The sequence below is a fragment of the Myotis yumanensis genome, unplaced genomic scaffold (genome assembly GCF_028538775.1).
Source record: "Myotis yumanensis isolate MYYU_CA2020_CCGP unplaced genomic scaffold, mMyoYum1.0.hap1 SCAF_8, whole genome shotgun sequence".
Lineage (NCBI taxonomy): Eukaryota > Metazoa > Chordata > Mammalia > Chiroptera > Vespertilionidae > Myotis > Myotis yumanensis.
Genome location: NW_027223759.1, coordinates 6845203 through 6866037, shown reverse-complemented (window position 1 = coordinate 6866037; position 20835 = coordinate 6845203). Strand labels below are relative to the sequence as shown.

Below are 20835 nucleotides of genomic sequence, written 5' to 3'. Positions count from 1 at the left end.
TCATATAATCTTTTTATCCTAAATAATACTGCTGGGAAAAACGATTCTTTGTTGTATCTTGTCATTTAAGAAATTTTTTAAAAAATATTTTTATTGCCAGGCCAGCGTGGCTCAGTGGTTGAGCGTTGAGCTATGAACCAGGAGGTTATGGTTCTATTCCCGGTCAGGCACATGCCCAGGGTTGTGGGCTCGATCACCAGTAGGAGGTGTGCAGGAGGCAGCTGATCAGTGATTCTCTCTCATCATTGATGTTTCTATCTCTCTCTCCTGTTCCCTGAGCCAAACCAGCCAGGGCCCTTGACATCCTCTTTAACCAACTTGATTATTTCTTACCTTGATCAGTGTGGCTTATGCTTTCCAGTATTGAAATATTAAAATGAAATAAAAAGTTTTGGACCTTTTTGCACGTGCCAATGTAGACAGTTATTAGTGTGCATAATCCTGCTATCCAGCAGTTCTTCAGATATTGCTGACTATGGCAAGTGAGGGAACACTTTTTTGTTTTGGAAAGGAAAAATGGATTATCCAAAAATTCCAGTGGCTTGTTTTGCCACTATCCCTTGAGTAAATATTTTTTGGTATCACAAAGCTGAAAAGTTTTTTTCTCTAATTTTTTGCTTGCAGAATGCCTGAGATAGTTATTTTTTCTGCATATTCTGAAATTTTTATTTTTCTATGTTCAGATAGTTATTTTGCTTTGTATACTTTTGTGGACTTCAGTATGAATATTGCTAGTAAAATAAAAGGGAGAAGTTGCTTAAGGATTTTGAAAAGGATGTTTTCTTTAGAATTTAGTTATTGAATTAATGTTAATCAGGAGTTCATCGTTTAGGAATTGATATCTGTAATTTTCAGTAAAATAATTTACCATTGTAGTTAGTTGTCTTACTGGAATTTTGTTTAAGGGAAAGACTGAGAGGTGAGATATTTTTCTGGATGTCTTTTAGAAGTCTCATTTGAAAAATCCTTGCTCATCAATTGCTTCTGGCTGTGCAGAATGGATGACACTTATGGACCTGACTAAAAAGTGTCAGTGAATGGTTAACTTCCAAAGGCTGCGCTCTGTAACATGTAATGAACAGTGATTAAAAGATTGCAAACAATATAAGTTTAAAATTAAGAATAAAAACACATCGAGGAGGAAAAGCTACAAGCAGGAGTTAGCAGTATCTGAGGCATAGAAATAAAAGGCACAGAAGGGTAAATGAGTAGAGGGACAGAGTTTGGTTGTATCAGGTGTGACCAGTGGTGGTTAATCTCAGTTTATTTAGGTCTTAGTTTAAAATGCAAATAATAGATAAGATGTTACCCATAGTTCTGAGGTACTATTTTTTGATGTCAAACTGAACTGCCAGATAAAATTTGATGTATTTGTTAGACAAGTGTAATTTTAGCATTACATTTTTCTGACTTAAAAGTAATGTAGTAGCCCTGGCCGGTTCTCGCAGTAGATAGAGCGTCAGCCTGTGGACCAAAGGGTCCTGGGTTTGATTCTGGTCAAGGGCACATGCCTCCGTTGTAGGTTCCTCCTGGGCCCAGGCCCTGTCGGGGCATATGCAGGAGGCAACCAATTGGTGTGTTTCTCTCACATTGATGTTTCTCTCTGTCTTTCCCTCTCTCTAGAAATCAATGGAAAAATATCCTTGGGCGAGGATTAAAAAAATATTTTTTAAAAAATATTTTACTGATTTTTTACAGAGAGGAAGGGAAAGGGATAGAGAGTTAGAAACATCTATGAGAGGGAAACATCGATCAGTGAAGGTACATGCCCTTGACTGGAATCGAACCTGGGACCCTTCACTCCACAGGCCAACGCTCTATCCACTGAGCCAAACCGGTCAGGGCTGGAAATAATTTTTTGAATGAATTGAGATTTCAAATGGGCTAGCTCACAAATTTATTAATTAATTCACACTTAATTAATATTGACCTTCTAGGGAAGGATTTGTTTTCTGGTGGTTGAAATGTTTCTAAGATCAGAATTCCCTTCCAAAAAGGGGGGGGGGGGTGGAGTTTCAGTTGAATAATGACATTTCTGTAGATAATTGGAGCACGTTTAGTTTTTTAAAAAGCATGTCTATATCTTAACATGTAGAAGATTTTACATTACCTAATCAATTAACAAGATCAGTAAAGCCAGAAAAGAAAAAAAAATGACAATGATTCAGAAGAGTTGGAACTTTTGAGGTTAAAGATATTTCATAAAAGATCTAAGAATTTTGAGATTTGGGTACAAACTGGGGCTGCTAGTTCGGTAGTAAACCTGTTCCATTACTTTGAGTTTCTGAGACTTGTTCTCACTCTTGTAGGGAAATGTGCCTGCCCCAGCTGTGCCTTAGACTAGGTACTGTTATTCCATTTTCTCTGCACCCATCTTTGGAACTACAGAGGGTTTTCTCCCTTAGCGTGGGGTCGGGATGAGCATTTGAATCTTTTCCCTTTTGAATCCTTGCAAACTAATAAATTAGCTTTTTTTAAAAAAAATTTTGTTTTATTGCTTAAAGTATTACAAAGAGTATTATATATGTCTCCCCCCCCCCCCCCCCTTGACATTCAATAAATTAGCTTTTTAAAGTACCTGGTATTAAGGTATAATTCAGTTGAAGGTAATGATCTGGCAAAAATGAAAGCATCAGTTAGGCTACAGAAATCACTGGCAGTAGAAACTTTGTTTCCACCAACCTGTGTTATCCAGATAATTAAAATGAAACATTTAAACATTTAAATTTGTAATTTAAAATTACCTGGTGTCAGGAAAGGCTAAAAAATTGGGAGGACTCGTCTGTATTTGAAGGACACTAAAGACATGACAACTAAGTGCAATGCCTGGTTCTTGCTTGTGGATCAATTGTGGAAAAGGATGTTTGTTACTAGGACAATTGGGGAGATATAAAGCTAGATAATATATTAGATGATAATGTTATTAATGTTTAACATGCTCATTTCTTGAGCATGTTAAATCTGTTGTGGTTATTTGTATAAGAGAATGTCCTAGATCTGGAAATAGATGCAGAAATATTAGGAGTTTTAAATGGTTTAGAAAAGTTATATGTATACACATTTGCTTTATCTCATATATACACAGTTGATGAATACAGGTGAAGTGTATGTGAATGTTCACTGTATTTTAATTTTTCCTACTCTTGACAAAATTAAAAATTGAGAAGTTTGGGGGGCAGTTGAGGAGAGTTGATTCATCATTCACCAGATGTCGGTCTTCTAAATACTAGACCTGTGAATAGAAAACATGGTGCTTGGGGGGGGGGGGGTAGTGGGGGTGATTTAATCCTTTAAAAAAACCTTTATGTTGTAGGAAACTGAGGTACACATGTTTAAATGAAGTATTAATTAGTAGAGAAAGAACCTTTCTTTGAAGGCAGATGTTTTGATTCCAGATCTCAGACTTTTTAAAAAAATCATAGTTATATAAAAAAAAATCATAGTTATACACACTTTTTTCCCAACCTTTATTTTTGTGTATTGATTTTAGAGAGAGAGGGAGTGTGGGAGAGAGAGAGGAAGAGAAAGAAACATTGATTTGTTGCTTCACTTATTTGTTGCATTCGTTGATTGTTGTTTGTGCCCTGACTGCGGATTGAACCCGAAAGGACCGTGCTCCAATCAACCAAGTTCTACCCGGCCAGGGCCAGATCTCAGACTCTAATCATGAACTAATTAGTGTGATGATGGTTGCAGCCAAATTATGCAGAGTTCTGAATTCCATGCTTAAGAATTTAGATTGCCCTTTATTTTACTGTTCACAGTGTGAGCCTAGCTGTTTAGGACATGACTTGGGAGCGTGTTAGGAATGCAGAAAGTTGAGTGTGATCCAGGCCTACTGCATTTTAACAAAATCTGTAGACAATTTGTTTTACGTTCAAGTTTGAGGACCACTTTCCTTAGTGCTGTTTTTATATTTCTGATAGTGTTGAGTTTAGAATAATCTTGAGTGTTATTCTTTGTCCCTAGTCAATATTGACAGTATTATTTTTTAAGTTGGAGAAAGGTTTAGAATTCAATGGTAATTTAATAAACGTTGGTAACCCATTCTTAATGTAACAGTAATTTGTTGTTCCGTATGGGAGTATTGTCTATTGATTTGGAGATACATTAAATGTATTAAAAATCAATGCTTTATATAGTTATAGTTCTAACCCCTTATATGGTATAATTATTTTAGTTTCTATATTTACTTATTTTTTTATTTTTTAAAAATATATTTTATTGATTTTTCACAGAGAGGAAGGGAGAGAGATAGAGAGTTAGAAACATCGATGAGAGAGAAACATCGATCAGCTGCCTCCTGCACATCTCCCACTGGGGATGTGCCCGCAACCCAGGTACATGCCCTTGACCGGAATGGAACCTGGTACCTTTCAGTCCGCAGGCTGACGCTCTATCCACTGAGCCAAACCGGTTTTGGCTAGTTTCTATATTTAGAAGAGTATCCTAAATAATACCTAGTAGGGAAATGCATTGTGTTGAGTGCTCTTTGGAAATGAAATTAAAGTCTGTGTTAACTTTCTTACAGATATCGAAGCACAGATTCGAGAAATTCAAGGCAAGAAGGCAGCTCTTGATGAAGCTCAAGGAGTGGGCCTTGATTCTACAGGTTATTATGACCAGGAAATATATGGTGGAAGTGACAGCAGATTTGCTGGGTATGTGACATCAATTGCTGCAACTGAACTTGAAGATGTAAGTACAAAGTATACAAGAGTCAAGCATTTAAAATTTTTTTTTTGGGTGGAGAGCAAGAAATATAAAGGTATTTTCTCTTTGAGTCATCTGGCTTAATCTGCAGACATTTTGGAAATTGGGAGATCTTCCTTTTGGAGGATAAAACTGTTGAAAGAATCCTTCCTCTTAGCCCTTTGCGGTCGTATTAAATTTGGACATGGGTGTCGTACTGGTCGGAATTAATTTCCATTGAAAGAGCAGTGATACATAACATGCAAGATTATGAAGGATAAACAAGATTTATTAATTCTTTTTTGGAACTACGTCACTACTAGTAGAATCACTACAAACTTTATCACTTTCTACGTCAGAGTCAGTATTCAAGGTGCCAAAATAAAACTCTTCATCGTTGCTTTCAGATTCGCAGTACACTTCTTTCGGTAACTTTCTTTTTGCCATTTTGGAGTATTATTTTGAAATATCTTAACAAGCGAGAATGCCTAATTACAGGTAAACGTAATTTGTAAAGCTTTATTTGAAATTCTGCGAAGCATCTCCGAAGCTTGTCGATTTCTTCACTCTCAAAAGGCGACTGACTCGCCACGGTGTTTTGCATGGCGAGTGTGGAACGACCGCGTTTGTTTATATTGAGTTTCGATATCTCCGATTTGTCGGGGCAGTGTTTTGGTTCGTGACAAGGTCGCTTAGACACTTAAGAGCTTTCAGAGAAATTATGAACTGATACATGAATGAGTAGAGTTAAGATTCGTACGGTTCCTTGCTGTGGTGGCTGAGAGCAGACATACGACCGGAACGGTAAAAAAGCTTTGGTGGCTGAGAGTAGACAAACGACCGCAAAGGGTTAGTTCTGAACCATTGTTTATTTATCTAGCAAAGCACCGACAAATCATTAATTGTTATAAAGTAAATCCTTACTACTGAGCTCTGTTTAGAGTAACCCACATGGGAAGTGACTTCATAGTGAGCAGCCATCTGTCCTTGTGACCTGAATCTGACTTGTGCTTAGTGCTGTTTTGTTACTGATATTATCAATGGATTCTGCGTGCCTGTTTCAGTTATTCTGGAGGATGACCACTTTCATTTTGAAATACATCTGAGTGTTTTTATGTATTCCCATAGCTTACATTTTGTCAGATCATCTCAGACATCCAAATTTGGTGAAATTGCTATCCCTTTTTTGTATGATTCAGTAATAGACATTTTATGGATATAGGTAATCAAACTTGTTATTTTTATGACACTCAAGCCACATTTTATTTTGTAGTTGGCAGTTTTTAAAAAGTAAATTAGAAAGTTGCAAAGGTAAAATTTCTAGAAGCCCATCATACCTTCTGGTAGGAGAGAGTGGTGGCTATATGTTCCAGAAACTAAAGGAGAAATTGTTTCATTTTTAAATCAGTGGTAAGATCTTGAGAGTTACCCACTGTTGTATTTCTTACACTAATAAAATAATACAACACTTTCTGCTTAAATATTATTGCAAGGGAAACAAGTACATTTAAAACATTATCTTTTACTTGTTTCTGTGGTTAAATCATGTTAACAGACAAACAAACAAAGTGGAGATTTTTAAATAAACTTCAGTTTCCAAATTTGAAAAACAAATTTCATCATGCCCTCTCTGAGAAAACAAAATGCTCAGGTTTTTCTAGTTCATACTTACTTTATTTTAATTGGCTTCCACAGAAAGCATTTCTTATTTAATATTTTTAAATGAGTAAAAACTAAGGTTAATTTCTTTAATGACTTTTTTTGAGTTGAAATCTCACATGTTTATAAGTTCTGTGAACAAGGGTTTAGACCTCACACTGTCAGTAAGTCTTCAGATTTCATGTTGAATCTTAGTATAATTTTTCTAATTTTAAAATTCTGATATTTTGTTTATGGCTTTTTGGTGGCATTTTATTGCAGGATGACGATGACTACTCATCATCTACAAGTTTGCTTGGTCAGAAGAAACCAGGATATCATGCCCCTGTGGCATTGCTTAATGATATACCACAGTCAACGGAACAGGTGACTTTTTTCTTTTTTCTTAAATCCAGAGTTTACTCAGCTAAAGAAAACTGTCTCAATTCCCATGGAAGCCCATATATTTTAAGAGTCAACTTATTAGAATGTTTTGAGGAGAGTTGATTTGGGAAAATTAGAAATAATACTTATTAATTTCTTTTTAAATCCTGACCCAAGGATATTTTTCCATGGATTTTAGAGAGAGTGGAAGGGAGGGCGAGAGACAGAGAGACACATTGATTGGTTGGTCTTCTGCCCGTGCCCCAACCAGGGCTAAAATCAAGCCTGCAACCGAGGCATGTGCCCTTGACTGGAATCGAACCCGGGACTGTTTTAGTCTGCAGGCTGGCGCTTTATCCATTGAGCCAAACCAGCTGGGGCAATACTTAGTAAATTTTATAAAGGTAATCATTTTATGAAGACTTGAACTATGGAAATACGGATGGGTATTTTTTTCATTTCTGTGTTACTTATTTTTTCATATTAATACTTATCCCTAAAATTAAACAATATCTCTTTTATTAATAGGCATTTATTAAACATTTTACATGTTTTATAATGTTCTGCTTTTTGTTTAAGATATTCTGTTTGGTTATTTAATAAAGTGGGTATTAAGTTGGACATCCCTCTTTTCAGTATGATCCATTTGCTGAGCACCGACCTCCAAAGATTGCTGACCGGGAAGATGAATACAAAAAGCACAGGCGGACCATGATAATTTCCCCAGAGCGTCTTGATCCTTTTGCAGATGGTAATTCTTTCCCACTTTTCTTTAGTATTCACGAATTTGCTTGTATTAAGCTCTCTTTAGCCCTTTGATTTTTTTTGGCATGCTTATGAATTTGCTTTTCTTTTTAAAAATCCCCCTTATTATAGATGTGTATAGATTTGGTTGAAGTCAAAGATGCCATATTCTTCATCTTTATAATACAAGTTTTCTTTCCAGGTAGAAGGACAAGAAAATAATGAGCCAATGCCATAGAAACGCAAAGGGTTAAAGGTTTTTCTTTTACTTTTGTTTTGGGTACGCTTTCTATACTTGGAACAAATGTGTTTTTCTGGTCAAAATACTTTCAAATTCTTGAAAGTTTTCATTCCAAATCCTAGATTTTAGGATTGTTACTTTTGAGAAACTTTCTCACATTAGAGCTCCCCTCATATTTCTCTAAATATAGTTTAGTAAGTGCACCTACTTTGCTTTAAGCATACTTAAAATTAAAACAAAAGTATGTATACAAAGGCTTTGATATTTTTAATAGTTGGAGTCTGTTTTGCTAATTTTAGTGTGCAGGTCAGCACAGGGGGCATAGTGAGCCTGATGGAAGCTTTCCTCGGGTGAGTTTCAAAATCAAAATTAGGTGCCTGTTTCTTAAAATGAGATTCTGCTGCAGGTTTACAAATTAGACTTTCAGCCTGCATGAATTAGTAGGGATATTCTTTTTTTACTTGCATAATTGTAATTGATTTAAACATGTATGTCAGAATTCACAGGCCCATACTAACTGTCCTTAATTTCTTTCCTACAGCAGTACTGCTATATGCCAGTCCTGTCTGCATTCTTAAGGGTGCAGTTCAACACATCCTCTCTAGATTATGGTGAAAAAGTATTCCAAAGGAAGTCTTATCAGAGCTAGTGTCAGAAAGAATGACACTACCAATTAGGCATGATCTTCAGCATAGGAAATGTCTTAGAATTTTATTATTTTATTTTTCTTAAATTGTGATGCTATACTACTGTATAGCTAATTATCACATTTTATAAAACATAGTGTTCCTCTGTGAATCTTGTTATATACTGTTTGGGCTTCTTTAAGATATTTTGAAGTTTGAAAAGCAAATACTGAAACTTGAACCAAGAGACTAACACATCTCTTTGTATGCCACTTCTCTTCTATGTGCATCATAATAACTGGTAGAAAGTAATATATTCAAGTAATATATTTTCATTTGTAATACTTTCTAAAGATAAAAATGTTTCTGGGTCAACAAAACTTTAACAAGCATGAAGCCCTTTTTTAGTAACCTGACATGAGAATAAGATTATAGGTATATTTTTAAAAATCAGATTTGCTAAACTATAACTGTTTTAGAACATTGTATGAAGAACTTACCTAGTTATAGTTATTTTTAGTTAGGATTTTAACAGCTTGCAACAGGTAATGTTTTGAATATAAATATCTTTCCAAAGTGTTACTAATGGTAAAGAGATAATTTTCTAGGCTTCTATTCTGCTGCTTGAAGTCAGAACTGCTGATGGAGACAAAGGCACGAAAGTGTACGTATTCCGGATTAGCAACCCAGGAACCCATCACTTCTGAAGACTAAACTGTGCTGTCATTTTGCTTTTATATGCATTAAAATATTTGTTTTAAACTGCTGTAGATGTTTGTGTTCAAACAGGTTAAATTGATCAGCAAACTCAATAAAAAGTAAGATGTATAATTATTAAAGTTTTTCATCAAAAAATAAATTAAATGATACGGAATAACATAATATTAGAGCAGGGCAGATAAATCAGTTGAACCTAATTATCGTTTATTTATTGTACTCTTGTCCTGTTGCTGTTCTTTTCTGCAGGAGGGAAGACCCCTGATCCTAAAATGCATGCTAGAACTTATATGGATGTAATGCGAGAGCAGCATTTGACTAAAGAAGAGGTATGAACCTGCTCTTTATTTTAATGGTTGTGAAAGACTAGAAATAAAGCTGAGATTGAGAGACTTATATTTCCTTTTTATTTGCTGAACAAGTAATTCAGTATTATTAATAAAAGTAAAGTTGAGACAGAACCTTACCCAAAATTCTACTACCTCCCATGTTTTTTTTTTTTTTTTTTTTCAAGAAAAACATCAAAAGTGCTTTATTCAAAGTAATTGTTATGCCCAGATTTCAGGATCCCCAAGAAACCACATCAGGGAGCCAGCCAGTCCGATGCAAAAGCATAAGAGTCTTTATTCGAGCTAGCTCGGCTCCCCCACCTTGCCGACACAGCAACAGGAAGCAGAGAGAGATAACTCTGTGTGGAGACGGGTTATATAGGGGGAGTTGGAGGAAGGGGAGGAGAAAGGACTGTGCTCTGCCGATTGGCCAGGCACAAGTCTGTGTCTTGTTCCTGGGTGTGGCTAGCAGAGGCTTAGACTTCCGGGAAGAAGCTCCTTGCCAAGCACGTGGCCAAGGTAAGATGGAGCACTTACCCTGGGGCAAGGTGGAGGGCATAGCCCTTACCCTGGGGCAAGGTGGAGGGCCTAGCCCTTACCCTGGGGCAAGGTGGAGGGCCTAGCCCTCGCCCTTTCATTCCCCCCTTTGTCTTGGAACTTCCGGCTCAATCATGAGACGGACTGCTTTTCTATTCCACCGTTGCTAGAGGCCCATACTGGGCATATCTTAACAAATGGTCTGGTGGAAGGGAAAGAAACCATTTTAGCTTTAACAACTTCTATTGAAATAGGATTTTTCTTCTTAAAATTCCTCCATGGCTATCAAAAAGCCAAATCAAGATTAATTTATCTACTGTCCTGATGTTTGCATAAACACAACAAGAATGGTAACTGACTACCTTTGCTGGAATCTCATGGTTGAATCTTAATGTGCCCCGTAGGGCCAGGAAGCCGCGCCACCCAGCTGCCATCAGGCCCGCCTGCAGTATCTGCTGAGTTAGGTGAATCCCTCACCTGTAGCAACTCCACCTGAGCCCACGCTCTAGGCTTTAAGCCCATCTCAGTAGCCCTCCTACTTGTTGCGGCCCAGAGTGTGTGGGGGTTCCGCAGGAACGCAGAGGCATCCCTACTGCTCCCCTTCTACTCTTACCAACTGCCAATAATGGTAGGGCATGGGCCTGACGCTCCAGCGCCAGCCATCTTCAGGGCTTCCAAGCAGGATACCAGGCTTTCTTCATGGCATTTTTACTGGCTTCAAGTCTTTAGAGCTCAGACAGGGCTCTTTAAAACATGATACTCCAGTCAAAGTTTTCCATTAATAAAACCACTATTAGGAACCAGTCTTATTGAATCTATGCAAAGAAATGTATTGCCATGACTTATTTAGCATTGCCAATATTTCAGAGGAATTATGTAAGGAGAAAAACATACTGATCTGCTCTAAGATTTTCTGATTTTTCCTTGCCAATTCCTTTTCATGGAGTTATAACAAAACAGTAACTGTTGGCATTAAACTTTCTTTCTATGCATAACCATGCCTTAGACCTTCTATTCCAAACAGGCCTTTCCCAGCTTTCTACAGTTGAGGTTTGTACTACCCCTGACATGGGCATGGTTACGCAGGCCTGCAAGACAATATACAGGCTGCCAACCATCAACTGTCTCTCAACAAAGACCAAAACCTGATGGGCACCCTTCCCTGCCCAGTTGGGCACCTGCCCTCTTGGCAGCCAGACACCCTCTACTCTTGGGGTTCACCCCACACAGTCCCCTTCCAGGACAGTCAACATACATTCAAACCTGCAAGAGAATCAAAGGTCAATATAACATATCAATACAATGAAACATGATATTGGCATCATGGCCGCTTCAGGCAGCCAAATCCTACTAAAGTCTATTCTTGACCTTCCTATAAATTGTCCTTGTCTCTTTGGAGCCATGTCCATGAAGATGCAGGCATCATCTAAGTCTATTACACAGTATTGTGGGGGCTCCCGGCAGCAGGAGTGATCACGAGCAATGTTACCAGCATCAGGCAGGTCGAGCACGCCGTAGCTTGAGCTTGAGCGGGTGGCGTTGATCTCGATCGACGCTCCATTTGGTGACAAAGTCTTCCCGGATCACGGATGGGTCCGCTGACCGGACGTGAGTGTGATGGACCCAGGTCGCTACGCCATCTACCTTGAGAGCGGTGGGGGTCGTCAGCACCACAGTGTAGGGACCCTTCCAACGTGGTTCGAGGGTCTCCTGGCAGTGCCTTCTGTCGTAGACCCAATCTCCTGGTCTGTGCTGATGAGGAGTTGGGGTTGGGCTGGTCTCGTACAGATTCTAGGGCCTGTTGCCTTCCTTTCACAGGCAGGGGGAAGGGCCCATGAAATCTCTGCCCTGAGGAACTGTGAGCCCCACCCTTAAATGTCCCAATCAGACTAGAAAATCCACAAATACCTTTTAAATCTACCCCAGAATTTCAAAATCCCAACCCAGCACAGAATATCACATAGCAAATCAAAGTTCTCAGCAAACAAACAGACAGAGATGTTTACTAGTTAGGCGGGCCGATTCCACCTCTGACAGAGAGCAAGCGCCCTTAGGGAAAGATCCCAGCGGCCGCTCAGGGTACTTTGCTATCGGTCAGAGCACTCAGCCTCAAAGAAATCAAGCCTGTGGTTGTTTTTTTTTGTTTTTGATTTTTTTTTTTTTTTAGACACAAACAGAAATTTCACTAGCTAAACAATTTTCAATAAAGACAGATAACATTTCCCATTAAAAACTTTGAATCACCACAGGAGAAAACAAAACAAAACAGGAATAAGCAAAAACACTTTTACACAGGCGCATGCCACATTTACAGCACGAAATACCAACAGATAACCTAGTTTGATTAACATATTATCTAGAGCCCATGGGTAACCTGGGTTAAACTTAGGCATGTTATCTAAATTACAGTCCTGGGTCTCCAGAACACTGAGTTGATAAGTTAACTGGAGCCCTCTGATCCTGGGACAGCTATGCTGTCCCTCCCAGGCAAAGGAAAAATGTGCCCTCTAAGCCCAGTATGAAACCAGTTTCTACCTGAAATAATACTTTAGAAATTGGATTACTGCTATCAGTCCCTTTTAAGACTTTGACATAAGCTATTTAACTTTTGTTTAGGGAGGGAACACATAACCTGTAATTGCCCTTAGTTTAAGGAAAGCAGGGTTTTCTAGATTTAACAGATTAGCTTAAAAATAGTATTAAATAAATCCGTGAGGCAAGCACACTTCCTGCCCCATAAAACTCCACCTTAAAGCTCCACCCTTGACTAAATCAGAGGGAGGGGCCTTTGCTGTTTCAAGATGGCGGCCCCCAGGGGAGCAGCAAGTCATGTGGCTGACATAGCGGCTGCCAAGTCATGCAGCCCAAAATGGTGGCTGTCTACACTTTTTTTTGCAAATCAGGATCAATAAGCAAAGGCATTTAGTTACCAGAATTACACAAATTTTCCCAATTCAATCCGAACCTTAAACTTTTAGCTGGCAAGTCAAAATATTCAGCATTTCTCAATCAGTCTAGAATCTAGCTAGCATCCCTTTTTTTTTTTCCTTTGGGTAAATGATCAGTCTTGGGCTCCATCCTGCACATCTGCAAAGAGACTCTAGCTCAAAACTCTATCCAAAATCGGACAGTGCGCGCATTAGTTTTAAGCCAGCTTTTCTCTCTACACGTGCACAGAAATCCCAGACGCATTTACTTGGGGAGGGGGTGACCTGTTTTCACAGATCCTCACTCAGATGCCCACCTGACCGAAGTCGTGGAGCCACACAAAGGAGGGGAGAGGGCAGGCCCCCTCCCTCCACACTCACACACTTTCACCAGACATTCACTCAGAGTTTAAACAATAACAACTTCCCAACTCCTGAGGGAGCTCTACAGCCTCCCCCAATCTCCTTGAAATGATCAATCACAATACCCAAAGGAGCAGTCTGAGTCCGTCCCATAACATCTGTCCAGTAAGTCCACAGAAAACAGAAAAACACAGACACAGACAGAGGGCCCCAAAGAACAGCCTTCCAACTCCATGGAAGCAACTAGACGATGGCCTTACGCCAAACCGGCGGGAGCAACCCGCCTCGTCTCAGATTGAGGGGGTTCCTACAGACCTTCCGACTCCGCGGAAGCAAAACTACACCCCTCCAGATGGAGGGTCGAGGCGTCCCCCGACTCCTCCCGCCCTTGATCCCCCTGTGCGTCCACTTAGATCATTGCGGGCAATTACAGATTTCAGAAGCGAGCTCACACAGAACAGATACAGAACAAGTCCCTGAACAGAGGCAGTAGAAAGCTGCCTAGGAATGCTTCTCTTCTACCTTTTTTAAAAGATAGGCCAGATTCGAACCCTTAGCCAGTCCGAGTTTTGACGGTGAGTACCATCTAGAAGCCATTCCTCCAGATACAGGAAAAGTCCCTTAGAGATAACATATATCACACAGAACAGAATACACAACACACAGACACTTACCGCGGCCAGTCAGACTCTACGGATTGGGGGGGTCCCTCAATGGTTTTGGGGATCCTGGACGAGCACCCAAATGTTATGCCCAGATTTCAGGATCCCCAAGAAACCACATCAGGGAGCCAGCCAGTCCGATGCAAAAGCATAAGAGTCTTTATTCGAGCTAGCTCGGCTCCCCCACCTTGCCGACACAGCAACAGGAAGCAGAGAGAGCTACTACCTCCCATGTTAATCATTTTTTCTGTCCTTTTCTAGTCCCTGGCCCCTTGGCCATATACATACATATGTTTCTTCTAGTGACTATGTCTGTGGGGAGGATGATAGTGTGTACCTGAAGCCAGTGTGTAAGGAAAAAGCCAAGTAGTTAAACCATTCCTTGAAAAACCTCTAATTCTCCCATAAAATTGAGTTTGGATATGGTTGGAGAATTCTGAAGAATTCCTGCTGGCTTACAGAAATTGCTTCATTTTGTTTCAGTAGTTAGCCTTCATAACTTTATTATAAATATATAATTGTTTAAATTAAGTGGGGTGATGGAAATTAAATGCATTTGTTGGAATGTTATATATAATATTTACCTAATTAAAACCATAACTTAAAATTTTTCACTTTTTACCACTTTTCTATCTTGTTACATATTCTGATTTGCTGTTTATATGAGTTTTAAATAAAACTATTTTTCAGTGGAAGCATTTTAGTTCTCTACCATTGGCTGAAGATTTGCTTCACTGTCTAGAGTAGGGTGCTCTGTTATAAATTCTGTACTTGCTCATCTACTGTGCAGAAGGACGTTGTATGAAACGAAATACAGAGAAGAGAGGGAAAATAAGACCAGGACTACCACTAGCATAGGAAGGAGAGTGAGTGAAGAATGACATGATGTTAAATAGAAATGTTTGTACTAATGATATGAAAATATGTTGAAAACGTTTTAAAGATACTCAGTGATTATTCAATTATTTTCAGAGAGAAATTAGGCAACAACTAGCAGAAAAAGCTAAAGCTGGAGAACTGAAAGTCGTCAATGGAGCAGCAGCGTCCCAACCTCCCTCAAAACGAAAACGCCGTTGGGATCAAACAGCTGATCAGACTCCTGGTGCCACTCCCAAGAAGCTGTCAAGTTGGGATCAAGCAGAGGTGGTTACATTGTATTTTTTAATACTATTATAATTTTTTTTTTCTCACATGAAATGTATTGTCTGCTTTCATGACGATAGCAAACTGGGTGGCTTAAGAAACAGACATATACACACACACACACACACACATTTTTAAAATATATTTTACTGATTTTTTTACAGAGAGGAAGGGAGAGGGATAGAGAGTTAGAAATATCGATCCGCTGCCTCCTGCACACCCCCTACTGGGGATGTGCCCGCAACTAAGGTACATGCCCTTGACCGGAATCGAACCTGGGACCCTTCAGTCCCCAGGCCAATGCTCTATCCAGTGAGCCAAACCGGCTAGGGCAGACATATATTTTCTTAGAGTTCTGGAAGATCAAGGTGCCAACTGAGATTTTGAACAAATTATGTGCTTTACTCACCTAATGGAAAATTTCCCAACTCTAAGTAATACATAGAATCTTTTTAAAGGGAAAAATAATGAGTTTTAAATTTATTGTATTTATGCAAGTTTGCAAACAAAGCTAGCTAGAACTTTTAATGTTGGGTAGAGCATCCAATTTTAAAACAAATACATAAAAAGTATAGTACAAAACCTATAGAATATTTATGTCATTATTTAAATACAAATCACACTGAATCACCTAATGTGTTGCTACATATGGTATTGTCTGTACTGTGCAGGCTCTTTTGCTATCACTTGCTTATCTTCCATCCTCCCTTACCTACTATTTAGTCTTTCCATGTAAATTGCTGTGGAACCTTTGATTACTTAAATTTTTTTTTTTTAATATATTTTATTGATTTTTTACAGAGAGGAAGGGAGAGAGATAGAGAGTTAGAAACATCGATGAGAGAGAAACATCGATCAGCTGCCTCCTGCACATCTCCCACTGGGGATGTGCCCTCAACCCAGGCACATGCCCTTGACCGGAATCGAACCCGGGACCCCTCAGTCCGCAGGCCGACGCTCTATCCACTGAGCCAAACCGGTTTCGGCTGATTACTTAAATTCACTTCTAATTTTTTTTTCACCGATCCTGCCAGCATCAGAGTAATGCAAATGTGATTGTAAATATAAATTAATCTTAAGGATTGAAATCGTGTTGCAATATTTAGCTATAATTACCCACGTGATCCAAAATGTCTTATATTAATCGAATATATAAACACAGAATGAAGGAAAACACAAAAATAGTATTTCTTGGTGAAAATTCAGTGGGTTTGAGAACTACTTATATAATACTGAAATTCTTTGATTGCAGATCTAGACAGAGAAACCTTCGTGTCTTTCCAAAAGTCACGGGGTTAGTAATGACAAAACTAAGATTCATACTTAGAATGCAATATTTTTAAAATGAGGGCTTTCTTCACTGCTCCAAATTAAAACTTTATTTATTTATTTATTTATTTATTTTTTTAAATATATTTTATTGACTTTTTACAGAGAGGAAGGGAGAGAGATAGAGAGTTAGAAACATCGATGAGAGAGAAACATCGATCAGCCGCCTCCTGCACATCCCCTACTGGGAATGTGCCCGCAACCCAGGTACATGCCCTTGACCGGAACCGAACCTGGGACCCTTTAGTCCGCAGGCCGACGCTCTATCCACTGAGCCAAACCGGTTTTGGCGCCAAATTAAAACTTTAAATTGTGGTTAGTCGTAAACATACTTGCTAGAAAGTACGTATTATTTATTTTTCTTTTTTGAAAGTACGTATCTTTTAAACAGAACGATAATCTATTCTAACTTTTAATTATAGAGAATAGCTCTAGCAGTTTGGTTCAGTGGATAGAGCAAACATGTCAAGCTCAAAGGCTAACATGGGCCAAATAAACAAGGTTTAAGTTTATGTGGGCCTCAAAAAAAACAAAAGCTTCAATTTTCATAGAAACGTAGGTTTATTTTGATAAGAGACATGCTGAATACAAAGGGCTGAAATACATGAGTCATTGTTAACATAAAATAATAGAACATTTTAATTAATATTTTTTTCTTGAACATTAACTTACCAGACACTGAGTAAGTGCACAGATTAATAAGCATAACAAAAATAAACCTATTTTTCATGTTCTCCGAAAGTGAAATATTTCCTGTTGTGCACACCAAACAAGTCAGTCTAAGAGTAATGACGTGGCTGCTAAAATATTCGCTGCTAGTATTAGTGTTGAGAAATGGTGCACCTGTGCGGAAGGGAAATGAATGCAACACGATTATAGTAATCAGTTATTAGTGAACGCTGTAATAATTATGCATAACAGGATATTGTAAAAAATTAAGTTATGAAGTTTTTATTACAACGTTTCTTACATACCGTTACATTGGCTGGGCCACAAAAATATTCATGGGCCACATGTTTGGCATACTTGGGATAGAGCGTTGGCCTGCAGACCATAGAGTCCCGGGTTCATTTCCGGTCAGGGGTGCATACCTTAGTTGCAGGCTTCTCCTTGGCCCCCGGCCTTATTCTGGGCCCATGCAGGAGGCAACCAATTGATGTGTTTCTCTCACATTGATGTTTCTCTCTCTTTCACTGGCCCTGGTCAGAGACGGTCAATCGATTTGTTTCACATCGATGTTTCTCTCTGTCTTCCCCTCTTCCACTCTACCTAAAAATGAATGGAAAAGTGTCCTCAGGTGAGGCTTAACAAAAAAAAATAAAAGACATAAATAAAAGATCCTCTGGTGAGTACTAATAAATAAATAAATATAAATAAATAAATAAATAAAACAAATTATGGAGAAAGGAACTAAAGCGTTGGTTAAAATTTTTTTTAGTATTTATTGGGGTTACATTGGTTAATAAAGTTATATAGGTTTCAAGTGTACAATTCTATAATACAACGTCTTATATATTGTATTGTGTTTACCACCCAAATCAGGTCTTTTTTCATTATCATTTATCTCCCCTTTACCCTCTTCTACCTTCCTTAGCCCCCTTTCCCTCTGGTAATCATCATACCGTTGACCCAGCCCCCCACCTCCCTCCCCTGACAGTTGTCAGTCTGTTCTCTGTATCTATGAGTCTGTTTCTGTTTGTTTATTTTGTTCATTAGATTCCACATATAAGTGAGATCACATTTAAAATTTAACAGGAATTTTTTAGTTGTTTTTATGTGGGTGTGTAGGTGTGTGAAATAAAATGTGTTTGTTCTGTTTAGACCCCTGGACATACCCCTTCCTTAAGATGGGATGAGACACCAGGTCGTGCAAAGGGAAGTGAGACTCCTGGAGCAACCCCAGGCTCAAAAATATGGGATCCTACACCAAGTCACACACCAGCGGGAGCTGCTACTCCTGGACGCGGTGACACACCAGGCCATGCAACACCAGGCCACGGAGGCGCAACTTCCAGTGCTCGTAAAAACCGCTGGGATGAGACCCCCAAGACAGAAAGAGGTACTTCTACTGGAGTCTGACATTGTTTGGGTGAAATACTGACTTGATGAGTGGTGTATTTATAGCTCCAAATCTGTTCTATTCTGGTTAGACAAGCAAATAACCTGCTGCTTTAGGGATAGATGAATAGCTGAGCAGTGGGGCAGGTGGCAGGGGTGGGCTAGCAGGGGGTCAATGGAGGGATAAAAAGGCACATATGTAATACTTTCAACAGTAAATACTTAAAAAAACAACTGAGCAGATCATATGCCTAATTCTTTTCCTTTCTTGAGGAGATTTAAAATTTAAGAAAAACATTAGGAAGAAGTAAAGTTTGTAGATCATAACCTTTTTTTTATTGTGTAAAGTATATATAATAAGAAATTTACCATTTTAAGAGTACAAGTAAGTGGCATTAAGTACATTCACAGTGTTGTGCAACCATCACCATTATTCATTTCTAAAACTTTTTCATCACCCCAAACAAATTCCATATCCATAAAGTAATAACTCCCCATTTTTGTCTCCTTAAACTCTACTTTCTGTATTTATTACTTTTCCCAAATCTTTTTTTGTATTAACCCTTTAAAGCTATATTTCTTTAACTTTATGAGAGCTGTGGCAAGTTAAGATTTCGTAGTACATCTGCTGTATTAAAATTTATTTACAGCCCTGGCTGGTTTGGCTCAATGGATAGAGCGTTGGCCTGTGGACTGAAGGATCCTGGGTTCTGTTTCGGTCAGGGGCACATGCCTAGGTTGCAGGCTCGATCCCCAGTTGTGGGTGTGCAGGAGGCAGCCAATCAATGATTCTCTCTCATCATTGATGTTTCTCTCTCTCTTTTTTCCTCTCTGAAATCAATAAGAATATTTTTTAAAAATTTATTTGCAGAATATTTAATGATACGGAGAGAACTTGCCATGCAGTGGATAAAAGAAGCAGTATAGAATTTACACACAAAACAAGCTCAGCTGTATGGGGAAATGAAAAGTGGCTCAAGAGACAGAGTGGTTGTGATATTAAGGGTGGTTAAAAAAATACTTTTTTTCCCCATTCCTTAATGTTTGCTAGGTATTGTTTCTGTTGTCAGTGGAAAAGGAATAAAAATTAGTGAAGGGGGAGGATAAATTTGAAACGTTTAAACCTAAAATGGGCCCGCATTTTGGGAATATTCTGCTTTTGAAATTCATCACTTTGAGTATGTTAGCTGTTTGAGAATAAAAACTAAATTTTTGACGGTTAAAACTTTAGACACTAACACTTTTTTTTTTTTTTTTTTTTTAAAGATACTCCTGGGCATGGAAGTGGATGGGCTGAGACGCCTCGAACAGATCGAGGTGGAGATTCAATTGGTGAAACACCCACTCCTGGAGCCAGTAAAAGGAAATCACGTTGGGATGAAACACCAGCTAGTCAGATGGGCGGAAGCACTCCTGTTCTGACCCCTGGGAAAACACCAATTGGCACACCAGCCATGAACATGGCTACCCCTACTCCAGGTAAAACTCCTGGCTGTCTGGTATCCAAAGGACTTGTGGAGTGGTAAATATTTATACTATAGATTGTTACAGAAGTTTGCTTTTTCCGTAGGTCACATAATGAGTATGACTCCTGAACAGCTTCAGGCTTGGCGTTGGGAGAGAGAAATTGATGAGAGAAATCGCCCACTTTCTGATGAAGAATTAGATGCTATGTTTCCAGAAGGATATAAGGTAATAACATGGAATATGAATGTGATGGTTTTTAGAATATAAAATAGGAATTTTATTTTAAGTATTCTTTCAAGAAATTTATAAGTCAGGTTTGCACTGACCTTGTCTAAACTTACTATTACCATTACATTCTTTTAGCTGTTTCCAAGTATATTTCAGTTCCAAAAAGTAATAGGAGTGAAAATAAATTACAGGGAACTTTTTATTACTTTTGGAAGGTGAGAAATCTCCTGGACTTCTAGGACCATATGCTTTGAGAAATGCTGATTTGGGGGTATGGAATAGCTTGCTGCTTCAGTTTATTAGTGATCCCAGGATTAAGCTCACATTGGGTTAGGATTATTTAACTTGGTGCCTCACAAGATTTTGTGTATGTAACAAATTCATGGATTGCCAGTGAACACAGAATATTCTCTCTTTACCATAGCAATTTGAAGTTTATTTTTAACTATAAAATTTTGTAGGTCCCTGGGGCTCAAGGATCACCATTTGCTAGTCTGAAAAGGCAGTCTGGGCATGTAGATGGTTTCATAACCAGGGCTGGAACCTACATCACTTACGGCCTTTTCAGAGCCTTTTCTGCCAATGCCCATTGCTTTTTAACAGTTCATATGTTTTTTCCCCCTTATTAGGTTTGTTTTAAGGTGTTTAAGTATTATGAATTTCTGCTTTATAACTTTTTGTAGTCACCCATAAAGTGGGTGTAGACATATTCTGCACCTGTGTTGACTGCCTGTGTTGTCAATTGCAGTC

General features: G+C 38.6%; 1 protein-coding gene across 7 annotated transcripts in view; it reads left to right on the top strand.

Moving 5' to 3' along the window:
- The window catches only part of SF3B1 (splicing factor 3b subunit 1), a 37765-nt gene that overhangs the window by 2696 nt on the left and 14234 nt on the right, over positions 1-20835 (top strand). For 3 of the 7 annotated variants that reach the window (XM_070421757.1, XM_070421761.1, XM_070421762.1), the window contains exons 2-9: positions 4532-4698; positions 6613-6717; positions 7351-7465; positions 9292-9371; positions 14833-15003; positions 18154-18391; positions 19657-19869; positions 19961-20082. In XM_070421757.1, the coding sequence (XP_070277858.1) occupies positions 4532-4698; positions 6613-6717; positions 7351-7465; positions 9292-9371; positions 14833-15003; positions 18154-18391; positions 19657-19869; positions 19961-20082 (1211 nt within the window). Of the gene's footprint in view, positions 1-4531; positions 4699-6612; positions 6718-7350; positions 7466-7551; positions 9372-14832; positions 15004-18153; positions 18392-19656; positions 19870-19960; positions 20083-20835 lie in introns of those variants that run through there. The other 4 variants (XM_070421758.1, XM_070421759.1, XR_011472373.1 and 1 more) reach the window with 4 other exon arrangements.